A 20,191-nucleotide genomic window follows, 5' to 3' on the forward strand; every position below is an offset into this window, starting at 1 on the left:
GGGATTTGCTGCTTTATAACACGGCTGCCATTCTATTGCAGAGCTGGTGGTGGCAGAGTCTGTGGTCGTCATTAAGAAGCTGCTGCAGATGCAACCGTCACAACATAGCGACATCATCAGACACATGGCAAAGCTCATCGATAACATCATGGTGAGTGTCAGGGTGAGGTACAAGGGCAGGAAGCTCTCCCTGAAATAATCCTTCAATTCCTGACTGCAGATATCCTTCATCGCCCTATTAATGGAGACTGAGGCCTGCATTTTCACTCCTGGGTCCGCAGCGCAGTCAGGACATTTCCCAGTTCCGTGGTGGGATAGAGGCCCTGGAGTTGGAATTTTTGTTCTGGGTGGGCGGGGTGAAAAAGGAGTCAGGCCTACAGCAGAGCCCCCCCACCCCCCGAATGTGTGCGGAGGCTACCAGGTGCAGAGATGCCAGCGCCAGAAAGGCTGCCTCTGTGCACTGGCACTGTGTGAAAGATCGGGAAAAAAATAACACATTCCCTAGCCCTCTACCCTCCCCACTCCCCCACATACTCCCCGTGCCCCATCCATGCCAATCCACGGCACCTTGTGCCCTGTAGCCATCCCCCTACCGCCCATAGTCTCTATGCCCCTGTACCCACCCCCCCGTGTCCCCCAGATGCCCTGTGCCAACCCATGCCCTGCACCATTGCAAGCAATTTTTTTTTCAACACTCCACACATTTTCTTCAAAAGTTTAAAGGACAGGTCTTTTAAACGCCCCTTTATGGCTCACTTTGACAGTTGCTTTTGACAGGTCCTCTTGACAGTTCTGACAGTTCACTTAGACAAATCCTTTTGGCCAGTGCTTCTGACAGTTTTGACAGTTGATTTTGAAAGGTCTGTTCTCACTTCCAATAAATTTGATAGTAATGAGTTTGTGCACTTTTTACGTACATTTATGCCTACTTTTAACAATTCCAAAGGGCACATGACCTATCCTAGAGATGACCCTAGGGATCAGATCCAAAGGGGTACCTTACCTCTCCCTGGCTATCTAATGGAACCCACCAAGTTCAGACCAGCTCTTACCTGGTCTGACCTGTATACAGTGGGTTTCCCACTCCTGACCAAACAAAATCCCACTTTCATGGAGGCAGCTGATGATTGGTGGTGAGCTGCTTCCAAAGAACCTGGTCCCGAATGCAGCCCTGCCCCTGCCAAAATAGGAAGTGCCGTGTTCAGAGTCAGGACTTGTGATTTCCGGGCTTGTCTGCCATTATCACCATGACAGAGAGGCTCTAACCTCTCGATGCCCTTCTTCAGGTGATCGAGCTCCTTACTCTTTCCAAATCCTTAGCGCAGTTGAGTCAAGAGTTGACCCAGATTCCTGGCCGCATTAATGCCCAAACATTTCACCCCAGAGGACCTCAGAATTCCTGACCATTGACGCTGGAATGTTTTCTGTATCTGTGGCTGCGATTTTACCACCATCTCCACCCCCCCCCCCCCCCCCCCCCCCCCCCCCTCACCCCCCCCACACCAACCCCACACACACACCCCCACCACCTCCAGTGAGTGGGGGGCCGGCAGACGGGTAGGGGTGTAAGATTGGCTGCCTTCTCGGTGGCACTGTTGGCACCATACCCATCACCAATCCATCATCGCTGGGGGAGATGGGGGCTTTCCATGGGCCAAGCGAGGCCTTTAAATGGCAAATTGACAGCTACTTAAGGACCTCTTCTCACCACTGGTATCTTATCTGCAGTGACGTGTGTGCCCAGTCTGCTTGGTGAGGCTGCCAGGTAAAACAGCATTTGCCTCCTGGTTGGGCACCCTGTACCCATTGGAGGCCCCCCCCCCCCCAACCCCCCGGACCCTACCAGCTTGGTTCCGGCGAAATCCCGACTTTGCTGGGTATCTGGCTCCCTGGCTGCTCTTTGCTGGGGGCTGCCTGTAGCTCCAGAAGTGACCACCACTCCCAGAACATCCCAAGAGTCAACGGGGTCCCTTTTGAAGTGCAGCCACCATTGTACAGTGGGAGGCGCAGCAGCCAATTTGCTGACAGGAAGCTCCCACAAACAGCAATGGGATAATAACCAATCTGGTTTTTATTTTGTGTTGTTATTTGAGGATTAAATATTAGCCGGGTCACTGGGGAGAACTCCCCTTGCTCTTGTTTTGAAATAGCGCCATGGGATCTTTTACCCCCGCCTGAGGGGGCAGATGGGCCTTCATCTCACCGAAAAGACAACCTCAGCGCTGTTCTGGAGGGTCAGTCTTGATTTTGAGCTCAAAAGCCTAGAGTGGGACTTGAACCTGGAACTTTCTGATACTGAAGTGAGGGTGTTACCAACCGAGCCGTAGGTGACACCGAACAGCATTAGGTGCAGCTTGGTGACACCTAAAGAGCAACTGATTTGCCGACACAGAAGCAGTTCACTGATTAATTTTCCCTCGTCCTCTCTCTCTGGGCAGGTTCCTATGGCAAGAGCCAGCATCCTTTGGCTTATTGGAGAGTACTGTGAGCATGTGCCCAAGATCGCTCCCGATGTGCTTCGGAAGATGGCCAAGTCCTTCACCAACGAGGAAGACATTGTTAAGCTTCAAATCATTAACCTGGCTGCCAAACTTTACCTCACCAATTCCAAACAGGTTCTGGTCTCTCCTGTTGTAGAGTGGATGAACGTGGGCAAGGATAGCAGGGGGGTTTGCGGGGAGACGTTGATGTTAAGACTTGCTCACAGTTTTACCGCTTAATGGGGTTGCCCCTTTTTATCCGGCAGCTGTGCCCCTTTTTCTAAGGAGGTGACCTCTGAGAAGGCCGATCTCTGATCCTGTTGGCGTTTGGAAAGTGTGAAAAGCTTTCTCGATGAAATTAAAATTTCATTGCTGAGGCGCTTGCGTTCTCAAGAAGAGACAGAGGCAGAGGACAGGTGGTGGCATAGTCATTGGATTTAGTATTCCAGAGACCCAGGGTAATGTGGGGTACGTGGGTTCAAATCCCATTATTACAGCCTGCTGGTGAAATTTGAATTCAGTAGAAGTCTAATGGTGACCATGAACCATTGTCGTAAAAATCCACCTGGTTCGCAGATGTCCCTTCAGGGAAGTAAATCTGCTGTCCTCACCTGGTCTGAATCCTTAACCCCCTTTACTAAATGCCCCCTGAACAAGGACAATTGGGGATGGGCAACAAACGCTGGCCTAGCCAGCGACACCCACACCCCATGACCGAAGAAGGAAAGGGTTGAACTGAGAGCGGCTGCCAGGAAAGTGGGGAAAATATCAAGCGCTCCCTTTGTACAAATGTACGGGTAGGAAAAGACCAGCTGGCCTTACACATCATGATGGCCGGAACATTCTGGCTCATCGTGTGCCCCTCCCCACACCTCCAGAGCTAATAACACTCTGCAAAAAAACCTCAGGTGATTGAAACCAGCCCAGGGCACCCACCATCAGTCTTTATTCATGGGATGTGGGTATCCCTGGTGAGGCCAGCATTTATTCTCTATCCATTTCAGAGGACAGTTAAGAGTCAAGCACATTCCTGTGGATCTGGAGTCACACGCAGCCAAGAGATTTCCTTCTCTGAGGGGGTTTTTACAACAGTTGACAATAGTTTCACCCTTACTGTATTCCAGATTCATTAACTGAATTCAAATTCTACCAGCTACCATGGTGAGGTTTGAACCCTTGCCCCCAGAGCATTAGTCTGGGCCTCTGAATTACTGGTCCAGCAATATTACTGGTATGTCTCCCCTATTCAAGTTAACGTTTAACCTTCTACACGGTACAATCTCTGCCCACATCCAGAACTGGGCCACTTCCCACTTTAAGGGGTAAAAGTTTTAACTCAAGAGGGGTGAACAAGAAAACACTGTGATTCAAGCACTCCCAACCTCCCGCCTGAGCAGGTATTGTGTGAGGTCAGCTTATTCACTGGGGGCATCACACTGACTGGGCTAGCATGTCTATACCAGCAGCCGATAAAGGGCCACTGGCTTGGATGTGCTGGTATGAGGAACACAGAAAGTTAGCGTGCAGGTACTGCAAGCAATTAAAGAATTAAAGAAGGCATGTTGGCCTTTATTGAAAGGGGATTGGAGTATAAGAATAAAGAAGTCTCGCTATAACTGTACAGGGCTTTGGTGAGACCACAGCTCGAATACTGTGTGCAGTTTTGGGCTCCATGTTTAAGGAATGGTAAACTTGCATTGGAGATGGTACACAAAGGTTTACTAAGTTGGAGCTTGAAATGAGGGGGGTGCCCAATGATGACAGGTTGAGGAAATTGGGCCTATGTTCTCTGGAGCTTAGAAGAATGAGAGGCGATCTCATTGAAACCTCAAATTCTGAAGCAGCTTGATAAGGGTGGACATTGAGAGATTTTTTTCCCCACTGGTCAGGGAATCTAAAACATGGGGGCATCACCTCAGAATAAGTGGCTGATCATTTAGCACTGAGATGAGGAGAAATTTCTTCACTCAAAGGGTTGTGAATCTTTGGAATTCTCCACCCCGAGATGGTGGATGCTCCATCGTTCAACACATTCAAGGCTGGCATAGACGGATTTTTGGCCTCAGAGAATCAAGGGATATGGGGAATGCGTGGGAAAGTGGAATTGAATCCCAAGATCAGCCATGATCATATTGAATGGCGGAGCAGGATCGATGGGCCGAATGGTCTACTTCTGCTCCTATTTCTTGTGTTCTCGGCTTCCCAGTTATTGCTGCCATGCTTTTAAACTCTGCTGCTGCTGCTGCATTCTCCCGCTTGGTGCGAGGATTTTGTCGCCAGTTAGCCATGTGCTTATTGATGAGGAAGAGGCCGTTTTATAGAGGAAAGCTTCTCCCCATCCCCATCACCTCAGTGACTGCTCAACTCTCAAGTGACCCAGGTTCATAATGGGGAGGTCAACTAAATGAGCCTTATGGCTGGGACCCTAGTCCCCTGCTCGGGTTCTGGCCCCATGATGGCAGCTTAGGCCTCATGCAAAGCCTGTCCTTCCAACATATTGTTGGCTCCACATTACGTGGAAGGAGTGGAAACCATCCCAATGCATCAAACAACGTTCACTTATACATCTTCTGATTATTCCACACAGCTTCTTCCTGTCTTTTTCTGTTTTTTTTACTCTTTCGCAGGATGTGGGTGTCACTGGCAAGGCCAGCATTTGTTGCCCATCCCTAACTGCCCTTGAACTGAGTAGGCTTGCTCGGCCATGTCAGAGGGCAGTTAAGAGTCAACCACGTTGCTGTGGGTCTGGAGTCACATGTATAGGCCAGACCGGGTAAGGGTGGCAGATTTCCTTCCCTAAAGGGCATCGGCGAACCAGTTTTTATGACAATCACTGGTAGTTGTCATGGTCACCGTTACTGGTTTTCAATTCCAGAAATAATAACTGAGTTTAAACTCCACCGGCTGCTGTGGTGGGATTATGAACCCATGTCACCAGAGCATTAACCTGGACCATGAGGATTACTAATTCGATGCCATTAGCACTACACCACCATCCCTTCCCCCGCCCGACTCTGTTGTCCTGCTCTAAGGCTCTTAGTAAAAGGCCGACCCATCGTCCGCATGCTGCTCGCCTCTTATACTCGCTTTGAGCTTTCTCTTTCCCCTTTAACCTCCAGACCAAACTGCTGACCCAGTACGTCCTTAACCTGGCCAAGTATGACCAGAACTATGACATCCGAGACCGAGCCCGTTTCATCCGGCAGCTCATCGTTCCCACGGAGAAAAGTGGGGTGTTGAGCAAGTACGCCAAGAAGGTGTTCCTGGCGCAGAAGCCAGCCCCAGTCCTGGAGTCTTCCTTTAAAGGTAGGAGAGTTCTGGTGCGCGGTAATGCTGACTTTGTGTTTATTAAGCTGCGGGAGCAGTGGGGATTACAATGGGTTTGTGATGTGTGTGAGCCCCAGTGTTTGACATGTCTGGCGCGCTGCTGATTGAGCACCCACACCTCCTATTTATCGAGTTGAACTGGTTGTTTTGTGCTGATCAGGGCTGACATTAAGGGGGCTCCACTGCTGGGTCTCAGGATCCAGGAGGGGAGGTCATTCAGCCCCTTCTGCCAGTTCCGCCATTCAATAAGACCACAACACCGACTGCCCACCTTGTTTCCATCATACCGATTTCGAGCAAATAAATAAAATAATTCGAACAAAAATGTATGGATCTCGGTTTTTAAATTTCCAATTGACCCGCTAACCTCAGCAGCCTTTTTTCGGGTGTTGTGGGGGGAGAGAGTTCCAGATTTCCACTCACTACCCTTTGCGTGAAGAAGTGCTTCTTGAACCCCTGAATAGCCTCTAATTTTCAGGCTTCCCCCCACCACCGTGTTCTGGGCAAATACCACCCCCCACCCGCCACCTCCCTCTCCACCCCGCAGATTCAGGATCATGATTTTGTAGCCTCACCTAGAACCATAGAATCGTACAGCAGAGATGGAGGCCATTTGGCCCTTCGAGTGTATGCTGGCTCTTTCGTAGAGCAACCCAATTAGTCACACTCACCTGGCTTTACCCATATCATTGCAATTTCCTTCTGCCCTCTGATCTGAACTTGTTACATCTGGGAAGATGTACCCCTGGGGAGGACCATCACAATTCTTGCCCTATTAGCTACTTTGCTAACGTAATCCAGAAAAAGAACTATGCATAACTTAACATACAAGTCAGGAGATAGAGCTCTCACTTAAGAAGATTTTAAAAACCTATACAGTTTACTTTTGATAATTTGGAGCAACCTAAATTCAATTAAATTCTTCATTAATCCAGACAATCAATTTAAGATACTCAGTCGAGTTTGTGCCTTATTTATGCTTGCTAGAAGCAACATACATTCAGAACCATCCTCTGCAAACAATATGAATATGTTTGAGCCTTGCACCCTTTTTGAATTACCTGGGAGCTTGGGGAGCCTTTTGTTCTCCATTGCTTTCTCCATGGCAACACCTCAGCCAATCAGAGTCGACTAGCCAACCAATCAGTCGACTACCCAACCAATCAGCTCCCCTTTTCTCCTGTTGTATAAATTGTTGTGAGCATTTGAAATTTGGAATTCTTGCATTTGTCCAGATGAGCACAAGACGCAAAGTGTCGGTAACATGTCTCTCTTTTCAGCAGTAACTCGGATTTTTAGCAACGTGGGAGTTTAGTGTTTAAAAGCTGTTTCAATTATCAGGTCATTTGATTGAAGCAGTATATGAATCATGCTGAGTTGTTGTTTTCTAATGTGGTCTCTGGTCAGGAGTTGATGTGAGTCAGTCCCGCGGGGTGACAAGCGATGCGGAGACAGTTTTTACAATTTTGCGAATCACCTTTCTTGGCAGATCGGGATCACTTCCAGCTCGGCTCACTGTCCCACCTGCTCAACAGCAAGGCCGGAGGTTACCAGGAGCTACCAGATTGGCCTGAGTCTGCCCCTGACCCATCAGTCCGCAATGTGGAGGTAAATGACCAGGTGTAAGCAGAATAACGGTCAACTGTTAGGATCGATGACACCTTGCATTTGTATAGCGCCTTTAATGCAGTAAAACGTCCCAAGGTGCTTCACAGCAGTGTCATCAAACAAAAACCTGACACCAAGCCATATAAGGAGATGTTAGGTCATGTGACCAAAGCCTTGCTTTAAGGAGTGCCCTATAGGAGGAGAGAGGGGCGGAGAGGGTTGGGGAGGGCATTCCAGAGCTTTGGGCCCAGGTAGCTGAAGGCATGGCTGCCAACGGTGGAGCAATTAAAATCAGGGAGCCTCAAGAGGCCAGAATCGGAGGAGCGCAGACATCCCAGAGGGCTGTGAGTCTGGAGGAGATTCCAGAGGTAGGGAGGGCCGAGGCCTTGGGGAGGGGGTTGGATTTGAAAACAAGGATGAGAATTTTAAAATGGAGGTGTTGCCCGACTGGGAGGACAGAGATCACAGGGGTGAGGGGTGAACAGGACTTGGTGCAGGTTAGGATACGGGCAGTAGAGCTTCAAGGGAGCTCAAGTTTGAAGGGAATGGAAAATGGGAGACGGACCGGGAGCGCATTGGAATAGTCCAGTCTAAAGGTAACAGAGTCCTGGATGAGGGTTTCGGGAGCATATGGGCTGGAGGAGGAAGATGTTACAGAGGTGAAGTAGGCAGACGATGTCTCCATCAAATCGCCTTGCTTCTTCAGTTGAGTGAGGGGCAGATCACACAGGTTGGCAGGTTGTGGGTTAGAGCCTTCTTTCCAGGCCCGAAGGCTTGGCGAAGGAGTTGGGCTTGGCGCTTTGCTGCATGGCACTTTAACTCTACAGCTAGCCTTTGGGGAGAATGTTGGAGGTGGGGACTGCCTTGAGATTTCCCTCACTGGAAAGTTGCAGGTAGCAGAGAACCGGGGAGAAAACTGTTGCCGGGATTTTCCAGTCCCGCTCGCCGCAGGGCCGGGAATTCCCGCCCGAAGTCAGCGGACATCCAATTTTTCCGCCCGGCCCACGATGGTTCCCGCTGCAGACGGGACCGGAAAATCCCGGCCTACGTCCTCAGACAAAGCCGGGTGTCTCAATGAAAGAATAAATAAGGAGCTTAAAATTAGAACTGGGTCATTCGGGGACAACATTGGGAAGCATTTCTTCAAACAAAGGGAGGTGGAAAAACTGGAACTCTCTCCCCTAAAAAGCAGTTGAGGCTGAGGGAGCTGGAGGGGGTGGGGGGGGGGTGGAGTTGGTTGGGGGGTCAATTGAAAATTTCAAAGCTGAGATTGATAGATTTTTGTTAGGTTTTACAGGACCAAGGCAGGTAAACGGAATTAAGACAATTGAAAGTGTTTGAATAAAGCAGGAGGGTTCATTTCGAGAGGCCTAGACTTCTTGTGTTCGAATTAAATCAAATTTGGTCAGACCACACTTGGGATATGGTGAATGATACACAGGCACTGGAGAAGGTGCATAAAAGATCCACAAGAATGAGACCAGAATTGAGAGAAAACATCTGAATGAAATGACTCGTTCATGCTAGGATACTCTTAGGGAGGGTACCTGCTTCATTGGTGCTTTGGGCCTTTAACTGCGATTTCTCCTAACGACAGAGATGCCATTGATATTTTAAAATATGTCCGTAACGTTTCATTTTAATTTTTAAAGAAAAGCTCCTTCACGATCACATTATTGCACAAGCTGGATTATTGAGATGATGTAATGCAACTTACATTAAATGGACAATTCCTGCCGCCTGTCTGTCCCCACTAGTCTCTGTGTGGAGAAGTGTAACAGGCCCGGGTTTAGTCATATTCATCCCCAGTCTGTCAGCAGTGTGGCTTCCCAATGATTTATCCTGTGAGGTGCTTTCTGGGAATTCTGGCTGTAGGAAATATGTGAACCTGGAGGATCGGTTCACCACATTAGAATCTGTTTATAGTGGTTTCACAGAATCACAGAACCTTCATAGAGTAGAAGGAGTCCATTCAGCCCTTTGAGTCTGCACTGGCTCTCTGAAAGAGCATTCCACCTAGTCCCACTCCCCTGCCTTATCCTCGTAACCTTGCACATTCTCTCTTTTCAGACAGCAATCCAATTTCCTACTGAATACCTCGATCGAACCTGCCTCCATCACCCTCTTAGGAAATTTGTTCCAGACTCCAGCCACCCTCTGGGTGAAAAAATGTTTCCTCATTATTACCCCTTCTGCCAATTATTTTGAATCTGTGCCCTCTAGTTCTTGATGCTCCCTTGAGTGGGAACAGTTTCTCACTATTTACCCTGTCTATACCCCTCAGGATCTTGAATACCTCTATCAAGTCATTTCTCAGCCTTCTTTTCTCCAAGGTAAACAGTCCCAACCTCTCCAATCTCCAATCTATCCTCATCTTCATTCCGGGAATCATTCTTGTGAATCTCCTCTGTACCCTCTCCAATGCCTTCACATCCTTCCTCAAATAGGTGCCCAGCACTGGACACGGTATTCCAGATGAGGCCGAACTAGTGTCTTATACAAGTTCAACATTACCTCCTTACTCTTGTAGTCAATGCCCCTATTAATAAAGCCTAAGTTGCTATATGCTTTATTAACTGCCCTGCCATCTTCAGTGACTTATGTACATATTATACTGAGGTCCCTCTGTTCCAGCACCTCCTTTAGGGTTTCTCCCTTTATTTTATACTGTCTGCCCATATTCTTCCTGCCAAAATCAGTCACCTCACACTTCTCTGCATTGAACTTCATCTGCCACTTGTCTGCCCAATCCACCAACATGTCTATGTCCTTTTGAAGTTCAAGACTATCCTCATCACAGTTGACAACGTTTCTAATCTTTGTATCATCTGCAAATTTTGAAATCATGCCCTGCACACCACAGTCTAGGTCATTAATATTTGTCAGGAAGAGCAAGGGGAGGTGGTGGCAGGGTGGTATTGTAACTGGACCAGAAACCCAGGGGTAATGCCCTGGGGACTGGGTTTGAATCCCACCATGGCAGACAGTTGAATTTGAAATTAGGAATTTAAAAGTCTAATGATGACTGTGAAACCATTGCCAATTGTCATAAAAACCCATCTGGTTCACTAGTGCCATTTAGGGAAGGAAATCAGCCATCCTTACCTGGTCTGGCCTACATGTGACCCCAGACCCACAGCAATGTGGTTGACTCTTAAATGCCCTCTAAATGAGGGTAATTTGGGATGGGCAATAAATGATAATGTAGCTGGTGACATCCACTTCCCATGAACAACTCAAAATAAAACACTGGCACCTGGGGAACTCTGTTACAAACCATTTTTCCAATCGGAAACATGTCCGTTAACCACCACTCAGCCAACTCTTACCCAAGTGCCTACTTTCCCTTTTATTCCATGAGCTGGAGTTTTGCTCACTAGCCTGTTGTGTGGTAAATGCCTTTTGAAAATCCATATACACCACATCAGCAGCATTGCCCTTATCAACCTTCTGTTATCAACTCAAAATACTCCAGCAATTTAATTAAACATGATTTTTCCTTAATTATCCTACGCTTGTCTAAGTGACTATTGATTTTGTTCTGAGCTATAGTTTCCAAAAAAGTTTCCCTACCACTGAAGTCAAACTGACTAGTCTATAGTTGCTGGCTTTATCCTTGCACCTCTTTTTGAACAAGGGTGTAACATTCACAGTTCTCCAGTCCTCTGGCACCTCCCCTGTGTCTAAGGAAGACAGGAAGATTATCACTAGTGCCTCTGCAATTTCCACTCTCACTTCCCTCCGTACCCTTGATTGGATCTCATCCGGTCCTGGTACCTTATCCATTTTAAGCAAAGATCGCCTTTCTAATACCTCCACCTTCTCAATTGTAACTTCTTTGAGTGTACCAGTTACCTCCTCTCTCACCTCGGCCTAGGTAGCATCTTCTTCCTTTGTAAAGACAGATACAAAGTACTCGTTCAATAGCTCCGCTACTTCTCCTGCCTCCACATGCAAGTCCACTTTTTCCCCTAATTGGCCCTATTCTTTCCTTTACCACCCTTTAATTATTTACATGCTTATAGAAGACCTTGGGACTCCCTTTTATGTTAGCTGCCAGTCTCTTTTCATGCTCTCTCCCTGCTTTTCTTATTATTTTTTCACTTCCCCTCTGGCCCTTCTATATTCAGCCTGATTCTCCATTGTATTTTGTACCTGGCATCGTTGTATGCGCACTTCTCCCTTCTCATCTTCACCTCTATCTTTCTTGAGATCCAGAGCGCTCTGGATTTATTTGTCCTACCTTTCCCCTTCAAGGGAATATACCTTGACATTTCCTGCAACGAAGGTGGCCCATTGTTCAGCCACCATCTCTTCTGTCAATATTTGATTCCAACTCACTCGGCTCAGATGCATTCTCACCCCATCAAAGTTGGCTTTCCCCTAATTAATTATCCCTGCTCTGGATTGCCCCTTGTCCCTTTCCATGGCCAACCTAAGCCTTATGATATCATGGTCACTGTCTCCTAAATGTCCTCTCACTGATACTTGATCCACTTAGGCCAACTTATTCCCCAGAACCGGGTTCAACAGCGCCTGTCCTCTCATTGGACTGGGAGCACACTGCTGCAGAAAATTATCTTGAACACATTCCAGGAACTCTCGCCCCTCTTGTCCCTTTGTGCTATTCCTATCCCAGTCTATGTTTGGATAATTGAAATCCCCCATTATAATTATTCTATAATTCTTACATCTCTCTGTAATTTCTTCACAAATTTGTTTCTCCACATCCCTTCCACTAGTTGGTCTATATACTACACCAATCAATGTTATTGCACCTTTTTCATTCCTGACCTCTAGCCTGAGAGATTCTGTCCTTGACCCCTCTGGAACATTCTCTCTCTCCACCACTGTAAGTCCATCTTTAATCAATATTTCCACTTGCCTCCACCAACCACCCACCTCCACCACTCATCTTCCTTTCCTGTCTCTCCCAAACATCTTGTACCCAGGAATATTCAGCGTCCAGTGCTGCCCTTCTTTGAGCCAGGGCTCTGTTATAGCAATAATATCATAACTCCATTTGTCAGCCTGTGTCTGCAGTTCACCGAGCTTATTAACCACACTCTGTGCATTCACATACATGCACGTTAATCCTGATTTAGGCTTTCTTACTTTCTCCCTTACTCTGACCCCAGATGACTTACTGTTGCCTACTCCGATTCTATCAAACTCTCCAAGTATTCTATTTACCTTGATACTACTCTCTGATATATCCTCCTTATCAGATAATAGTTCTCTGCTTCCCACTGCCAGTTTTTCTCCTCTCCACTCCGAATTTCCCTTCAGGTTCTCATCCCGCTACCAATCTAGTTAAACCCTCCCCACAGGACTAGCAGAACTGTTTAACTGTTGAAACTGTACAGGGTGCCCTATGAGTGTCCGCTGGTAATACTCTTGTCTCTCAGTTCAAGTACCACTTGAGATTTGAATGCAAAAATCAAGGCTGACCCTCCAGTGCAGTACTGAGGGGGTGCTGCACTGTCAGAGACGCTGTCTTTCAGATGAGACATTAAACCCTATCTGCCTGCTCGGGTGGATGTAAAAGATCCCATGGCACCATTTTGAAGAAGAGCAGGGGATTCTCCCTGGTGCCCCGGCCAAAACTTATCCCTCAATCAACACCGCAAAAGTAGATTTATCTGGTCATTGTCACATTGTGGGTTTGTGGGAGCTTGCTGTGCATAAATTGGCTGCTCCGTTTCCTACATCACAACAGGGATTACACTTTAAAAGTGCTTCATTGGCTGTAAACCGCTTTGACGCACACATTGGCCACAAAAAGTGCTATCTAGATGCAAGTCTGGTTAGCTAAGAGGAATTCTGTCTTTGTCTTTTTAAGTTGATCAATGTTATTGAAGCAGAAGGCCTCCCTCTAACTCCTGCATGAAATGTGGTACAATTGATGTTCCCGTACACTGCCTCAGCTTCAGTGCACTCAAGATGATAGACTAAATGGCTCTATCCTCTCCCTGATTACGTTTTCTTTGTGATCCTGACCAGTAGTATCGTAAAAATAGAGGCACAATGCCAGGGACAAATCCCAGCAGTGAGGCCTGACGACTTGGACAAGAGTTGGGACCATTGCGGTTCAGAGTGCGTTAAGGCTGTGAGTTGATGTTCGCAATAGAGGCCATAACAAAGCTCTCGGGGCTTGGGGGGGTGGGGGGGGTGGTTGCGGGTATTCCCAAGCGATTCATACCCTCGACAATTGCTGATCTTTCTTGGAGTGAAACACAAGCGTCTGATTCCTCAACAATTCCCGGATCACGGGATCCTCTGTAGATTGGCCATTGATGGTAAAGCAGGCCCAAGGGGCCAAATGGCCTACTCCTAAATTTCCTATACTAAACAGATTCAGGTATGTAAATTAGTGATCACGACAGTGGCCAAAGGCTAGGAATTGGAGCAGGGAAGGGTGGGTGGTGGGGGGGATGGGGAGAGGGGTGGAGTGTTGTGACGGGGAAGCCATTGCAGAGCTGTGGTGCTGCAGTTTGCTGTATTGTAGTTGTCTGATTGGGAGTGTCCTCTACAATGCTGCCCACAGGAGGAAGCACTCGCGGAAACGGAGGTGCGAATCGGATTGCTGGGAGACTGGAAAGAGGTGTGGCTGTGTGTGTTGTTTGCAGTGCTGTGTGCTTTTACATTGGGGATCACTGATTATTCAGTCACTCGGGTATCCACACAGATGTTGGATTCCAGATGAAGCTCATTTTATCTGGGCTCAGATTAAAATACACCCAGTGCCACATCAAACTGCAGAACCCAGTCACATACATTAAGGCTGGTTATTTGACAAGAACGATAGAGTTAAAAGATTCTGATTGGATTAATTTTGATTGCGGTCCCCTGAATGTTGAGTCCAATGGACACTGTTACCATGGCATTGGTCAACATGACGTTGGCAACCATTGGACGTATAAGGTACCACTTCTGCTCTGAAGCAAAGCTTTTCATCTCATCTCCCATGTCGCTATGTCATGTGCCACTAACCATGTAGTCCTGCCCACCGCCACATAATGCTTTATTGTCTTCACCCGCTTGTCCCATCAATTACACTGGTATCGACATCCACCAGCTAACGCCCACCCTCTTTATGAAAAACCACAGTAACAAGTTGCTGCCAACTGGTGTGCCCTCCATTGTCGGCTCTCCCACACCGGCAGCAAGAACTAACCGAGGGATTGAATAAGGATTCTACCGGTTTTGGGTTTTAACAAGGAGCCATACCCTATCCCTCTGACGAAAAACGTGTGTTCATTTTAGCTTTTTGTATTGAGATCACCCCTTAACCGGGCAGGAAAAGACATTGGAACCGAGAGTGGGTATTCGGCTACCTCAATGGTCTTTGAACCTTTTTGTCCACTTGGGCGGGACAGAAGACCCTCTCTTTGCCACTAAATGTAATAAACTTATGTTTTTTTTTAACATGCATCATAAGTAAATTATTAATTCATGCCAGAAACAAAAGTAAAGACATCTTCATAGTACAAAAGAACATGTTTATTTAAAGATTCTAAGATGTGTTCTAGAATCATCACAATAATCTTCTGAGAAACTAATATTTATCTTACATCGATTTTAATCAAACAATATCAACCAGAACTTAAATCTTGTTAAAAAACAACATTGTTGTTGACTGTGCTTATAACGCATGAACAGGAGCAGGTCTGGTTGTGTAATGTCCTGCGAGTGTTGGGGAGTGAGGATTATGGCCTGTTCCCTTGTATGGCCTTGGCTGTGGTGTTGTGGGCTCCCAGTGGCCTGTTAGCCACACTTTGGGAACTGCTGATCTCCCTCCCTGGCATAATACCCATTGGCCCCCGGCCTTGCCCATTGGCTCCCTAGCCATGCCCATTGGCTCCCTGGCCTTGCCCATTGGCTCCCTAGCCATGCCCATTGGCTCCCTGGCACAATACCTATTGGTTCACTGGCCTTGCCCATTGGCTCCCTGGCAATCCCCATTGGCTCCCTGGCCATGCCCATTGGCTCCCTGGCAATCCCCATTGGCCACCTAGCCATGCCCATTGGCTCCCTGGCAATCCCCATTGGCCCCCTGGCCATGCCCATTTGCTTATGTTTATTCATTTCAATGGATTGGGACTGGATTCCAGCAATGGAGATGCAGTCTCTTGTGTTCGTATTGTGCAATGCGGTTGAAACAAAACTTCTCAAAACCTTTATGACTGGACCCGGGAGCAGGGACCCAACCATTTTGTCCCTGATGGTTAACAAAAGCTTTACAATGAAGGAGTAGTGAAAGAGCAGCTTTTCTGTTCTCTAGATGAACAATATTAGGAGCTTTGCATGTTGCTTTGGTTTGTTTGACTGATAATTATTACAAATACAAATAGTTGTGAATTAGCACTGATTTCAAACCATATATTGCTCCAGGTTCCATTTAATTTTTCTCACTCTCTGAAGCAGAGAGCTGCTCCCAGGCAACAACACAAAGTCATCAAGCATCGGTTTGGAACACATCCGAGACTGGTTTAGTTAAAGTCAGCCTCTGTTTCATTGATGGACTTCATAGCATTTCAAAGTCTCGTACGCACATCTTCACACATCCATCCAGCTGCATGCAGTACTGTCCTCGGCCATGTGACCTGACCATGCTGCGTTGCCATGTTGGAGTTTGGGTTAAGATGCTCGACTCAACTTGTGGTAACCAGTTCTGCCCGGGTTGATCCTGTAATGCCCATTTTGGATTAACAGCTCCCAGCTTGGCACAGTAACTGCTGGAGTAACTTATACTGAACTGGGTGTTAGCTGTAGCAAGTAGGGTGCATTTTGGCAGAAGGAATAGTTAGAGGCAACACGTATTTAATAACACAGTTCCAAAGAGTGCGCACGGACAGAGGGAACTGGCAGCTCATATGCACAGATCTTTGGAGGTGGCAGGATGTATTGAGAGAGTCATTAGCGTGGTATTCAGTATCTCGGGCTCCATAAATTGAGAAATTGAGTACAAAAGCAGGGAGGCTATGCTGAACTTTCACCAAGCTCTGGTTAGGTCACAGCTAGAGTGTTGTGTCCAGTTCTGGTCACCACATATTCGGAAGGCTTGAGAGGGTGCAGAGGTTTACCAGAATGGTTCCAGGCATGAGGGGATTTTAGTTACAGGTTAGGTTGGAGAAGCTGCAATTGTTTCCCTTGGGGCGAAGGAGAGTGAGAGGAGATTTGTTAGAGGTGTACAAGATGATGACAGGTTTAGATAGGTGGAATGTTGGCATTTGTTTGCAAGGGGAATAGCATATAAAAGTAGGGAGGTTTTACTGCAGCTGTTCAGGGCCTTGGTGAGACCACATCTGGAATACTGTACATTTTTGACCTTCTTGTTTGAAAAAAGATAATATTGTGTTAGAAGCAGTTCAGATAAGGTTCACTTGACCCATTGCTGGGATGAGGGGCTTATCTTATGAAGATCTTATTCATACCCAAGAGAATGAGAGGTGATCTTATTGAAACATATAAGATCCTGAGGGGACTGGATAGGGTGACTACCCAGAGGATGTTTCCTCTTGTGGGGGAGACTAGAACTCGAGGACTTAGTTTAAGAATAAGACAGGGATGAGGAGAACGTTTTCTCTCTGAGGGTCGTCTGTCTGAGGAATTCTCTTCCCCAGAAAGCAGTGGAGGCTGGGTCATCGAATTTATTCAAGACTGAGTTGGACAGATTTTTGATAGTCAGGAAAGTCAAGGGTTATGGGAGGCAGACAGGAGAGTGGAGTTGAGACCACAACCAGATCAGCCATGATCTTATTGAATGGCGGAGCAGGCTCGAGAGGACCGAATGGCCTCCTCCTGCTCCTAAGTCCTGGGTTACTGTGTTCCAATGATATGGAAAAGCTGACTCCATTAGTTGATGATAAGGACTAAGGGACACAGATTTAAGATTTCGGGCAAGAGATGTAGGGGGTGTGGGGTGGAGGATGTGTGGAAGAACCTTTTTGCGTAGAGAGTGATAATGACCTGGAACTTGCTGCCTATGAGGGTGGAAACAAAGACCATGAATGATTGCAAAAGGAAATCAGACACGCACTTAAGAGAAATAAACTTGTGGGGTTAGAGAGGAGGAATGGGACTAACTGGATTACTCTACAGAGAGCTAGCCTGGATTCAATGGGCCGAATGGCCTCCTGTTCTGTAATGACTGTATGACCCAGTAAGTACAGTACAGCACCTTACAGCTTGCACCCGCTTCATTCCAGTTTAAACGATCTTACTTCAATATCATACAGCTTCATCTGGCAATAACCTACACCAATATCATAGAATGGTTATAGTGCAGTAGGAGGCCATTCAGCCCATTGTGTCCACACTGGCTGTCTGTAAGACACCTGGTTCCACTCACATACCTTTTCCCTGTAACCCTGCAAATCTTATCTCTTCAGATTCTCTTTCGAATGCCTTGATTAGGCAGTGCATTCCAGATCCTAACCACTTGCTGCATCACAGAAGTTTCTCCTCATGTCACCATTGCTTCTTTTGCCAATTACCTTTAATTAACATCCTCTGATTCTTGACCCTTCCACCAATGGGAACAGTTTCTCCCTGTCTACTCTGTCCAGACTCCGCATGATTTTGAACACCTCTATCAAATCTCCTCAGCCTTCCCTTCTCCAAGGAGAACAATCCCAGCTTCTCCAATCTACTAATATAACTGAAGTTCCTCATCCCTGGAGCCATTCTATTGAATCTTTTCTGCACCCTCCCTATTACCTTCACATCCTTCCAGAAACATGGTGCCCAGAACGTTTTAAAATTTATTCTTCCATGGGATGTGAGTCTTGGCAAGGCCAGCATTTGTTATCCATCCCTAATTACCCTTGAAATGAGTGGTTTGCTAGGTCATTTCAGAGGGCAGTTAAGAGTCAATCACATTGCTGTGGGTCTAGAGTCACATGTAGGCCAGACCAGGTAAGGATGGCAGATTTCCTTCCCTAAAGGGCCTTAGCAAACCAGTTTTTATGATTATCAGTGGTAGTTGTCATGGTCACCACTACTGGTTTTCAATTCCAGAAATAATACTTGAATTTAAATTCCACCAGCTGCTATGGTGGGATTTGAACCCATATCCCCCCAGGCACTGGCCTAGAGCCTCTAAGTTATTAGTCCAGTGACATGACCACTACGCCACCATCCACCAACAAGCTAACGGCAATACTGCAGTTGAGGCTGAACCAGTGTTTTATAAATGTTTATCAACACTTCCTTACTCTTGTACTCCACACCCCTATTTATAAAGTCCAGGATTGCACATGCCTTATTAACCACTTCCTGAACCTGTCCTGCCAACTTCGATGGTTTTTGCACATATACACCCAGGTCCCTATGCTCCTGCACCCCCTTTAGAATTGTACCCTTCAGTTAATATTGTCTCTCCGCATTCTTCCTACCAAAATGAATTAGTATCAACGACCTACCATACTGTCACCAAATTCAGTCAGGTATACACACTATTCAGCAGTGATTCACCGTACTCTAATCGTCTACCTTTCACTCCAGTAACTCACTCCAGTAACGTGTGGCTCAATATAGGGTCTCACCCAACTTCTGTTTGAAGTTTTATTATTGTACCATGTTACCCCTCCCCTTCCTTGCCTACTGCTACTTCCAGGCCTCTTCCTGTCACTTTCCTGATGACAATTCTCACTGGCTTAGCGCTAATGCGTTAAGATTTCATATCAGAGAAGAGGTCCTGTTGAACGGAGCAGAGCTAGAATGAAACCAAGCTATGTTACACAAGGCGATGCAATGGTCACTATGGAAACCACCGGTGCTACTCCGCAAATGGGACTGTCGACATGGCACCGAGCAGTGAACCAGCAACACTTCAACCCAGATACTGTTTCGTTTCCAGACAGCCTGTTCCCAAATGAAGTTTGACCAGTAGAAAGTCAGGCAACTCAACTGCTGAAGGAAAGCCAGGCCAAGTTAGTTACAAATCCCCAGACTAAGTTTCCAAACACTTTATCGAGCTTTCGTGCTGAGGCTTCTGCTGTTGTAAGGCACCAGTCGGTACCACTGTGAGTGGGGGAGGGAGGAGGATGTACAATGCCCTGTTTAGTACTGTCCATAGTTATTAGAGGACGTGAGCTGGATTATACTAAAGGATGAGTATCACTATTCAAGTGGGTGTTATTGTGCTGAACTGAGTAATGCTGTACCCAAGGCAGTTAGTGCTGTACTGAGATGAACATTACTATAGTGAGCTGGCTCGTACTCTGTAGCATGTGGGGCCATCCAATATGGCCCAGTCCGATATAGTATCAAATTGGGCCATACTGTACTATATAGGACTACATAGAATATACAGCACAGAAACAGGCCATTTGGCCCAATCAAACCACCATGCTGGTGTCTAAGTTCCATTCGAGCCTCCTCCCATCTTTCCTCATCAAAATCAACCATTGTAACCCTCTGTCCCTCCTCCCTCATACACTTGTCTAGGCTCTCTTTAGCTGCATCTATACTATTCGCCTCACCCGCTCCCTGTAGCAGTGAGTTCCACATTCTCGCCACACTTTGGACGGAATTTAATGCAGGTGACGAGGGGCTGAAGAGCCAGTAGGAGCCCTGTGTCACTCACATTGGGCAAGGCCCACCGGAGTTAAGTGTCTATCGGGCACCTACCTGGCCACCATCGGGCCTTCCCAGGACTAAAGAGCCGGGGGGTGGAAATCCCACCTCTAAGGAGCTGCCGGCCAATCTATTGTGGGCAGTGCCACCCGAAGCGGTGGCCAGCTGTCAGCAAGGCACCCATGAGAGGCTTA

General features: G+C 47.1%; 1 protein-coding gene across 4 annotated transcripts in view; it reads left to right on the top strand.

Moving 5' to 3' along the window:
- The window catches only part of LOC121271979 (AP-3 complex subunit beta-2), a 204,079-nt gene that overhangs the window by 141,978 nt on the left and 41,910 nt on the right, over nucleotides 1-20,191 (top strand). For 3 of the 4 annotated variants that reach the window (XM_041178247.1, XM_041178248.1, XM_041178250.1), the window contains exons 14-18: nucleotides 42-151; nucleotides 2,439-2,615; nucleotides 5,600-5,786; nucleotides 7,297-7,415; nucleotides 13,963-14,019. In XM_041178247.1, the coding sequence (XP_041034181.1) occupies nucleotides 42-151; nucleotides 2,439-2,615; nucleotides 5,600-5,786; nucleotides 7,297-7,415; nucleotides 13,963-14,019 (650 nt within the window). The remainder of the gene's footprint in view (nucleotides 1-41; nucleotides 152-2,438; nucleotides 2,616-5,599; nucleotides 5,787-7,296; nucleotides 7,416-13,962; nucleotides 14,020-20,191) is intronic. The other variant, XM_041178249.1, reaches the window with a different exon arrangement.

This window comes from Carcharodon carcharias, chromosome 32 (assembly GCF_017639515.1).
Source record: "Carcharodon carcharias isolate sCarCar2 chromosome 32, sCarCar2.pri, whole genome shotgun sequence".
Lineage (NCBI taxonomy): Eukaryota > Metazoa > Chordata > Chondrichthyes > Lamniformes > Lamnidae > Carcharodon > Carcharodon carcharias.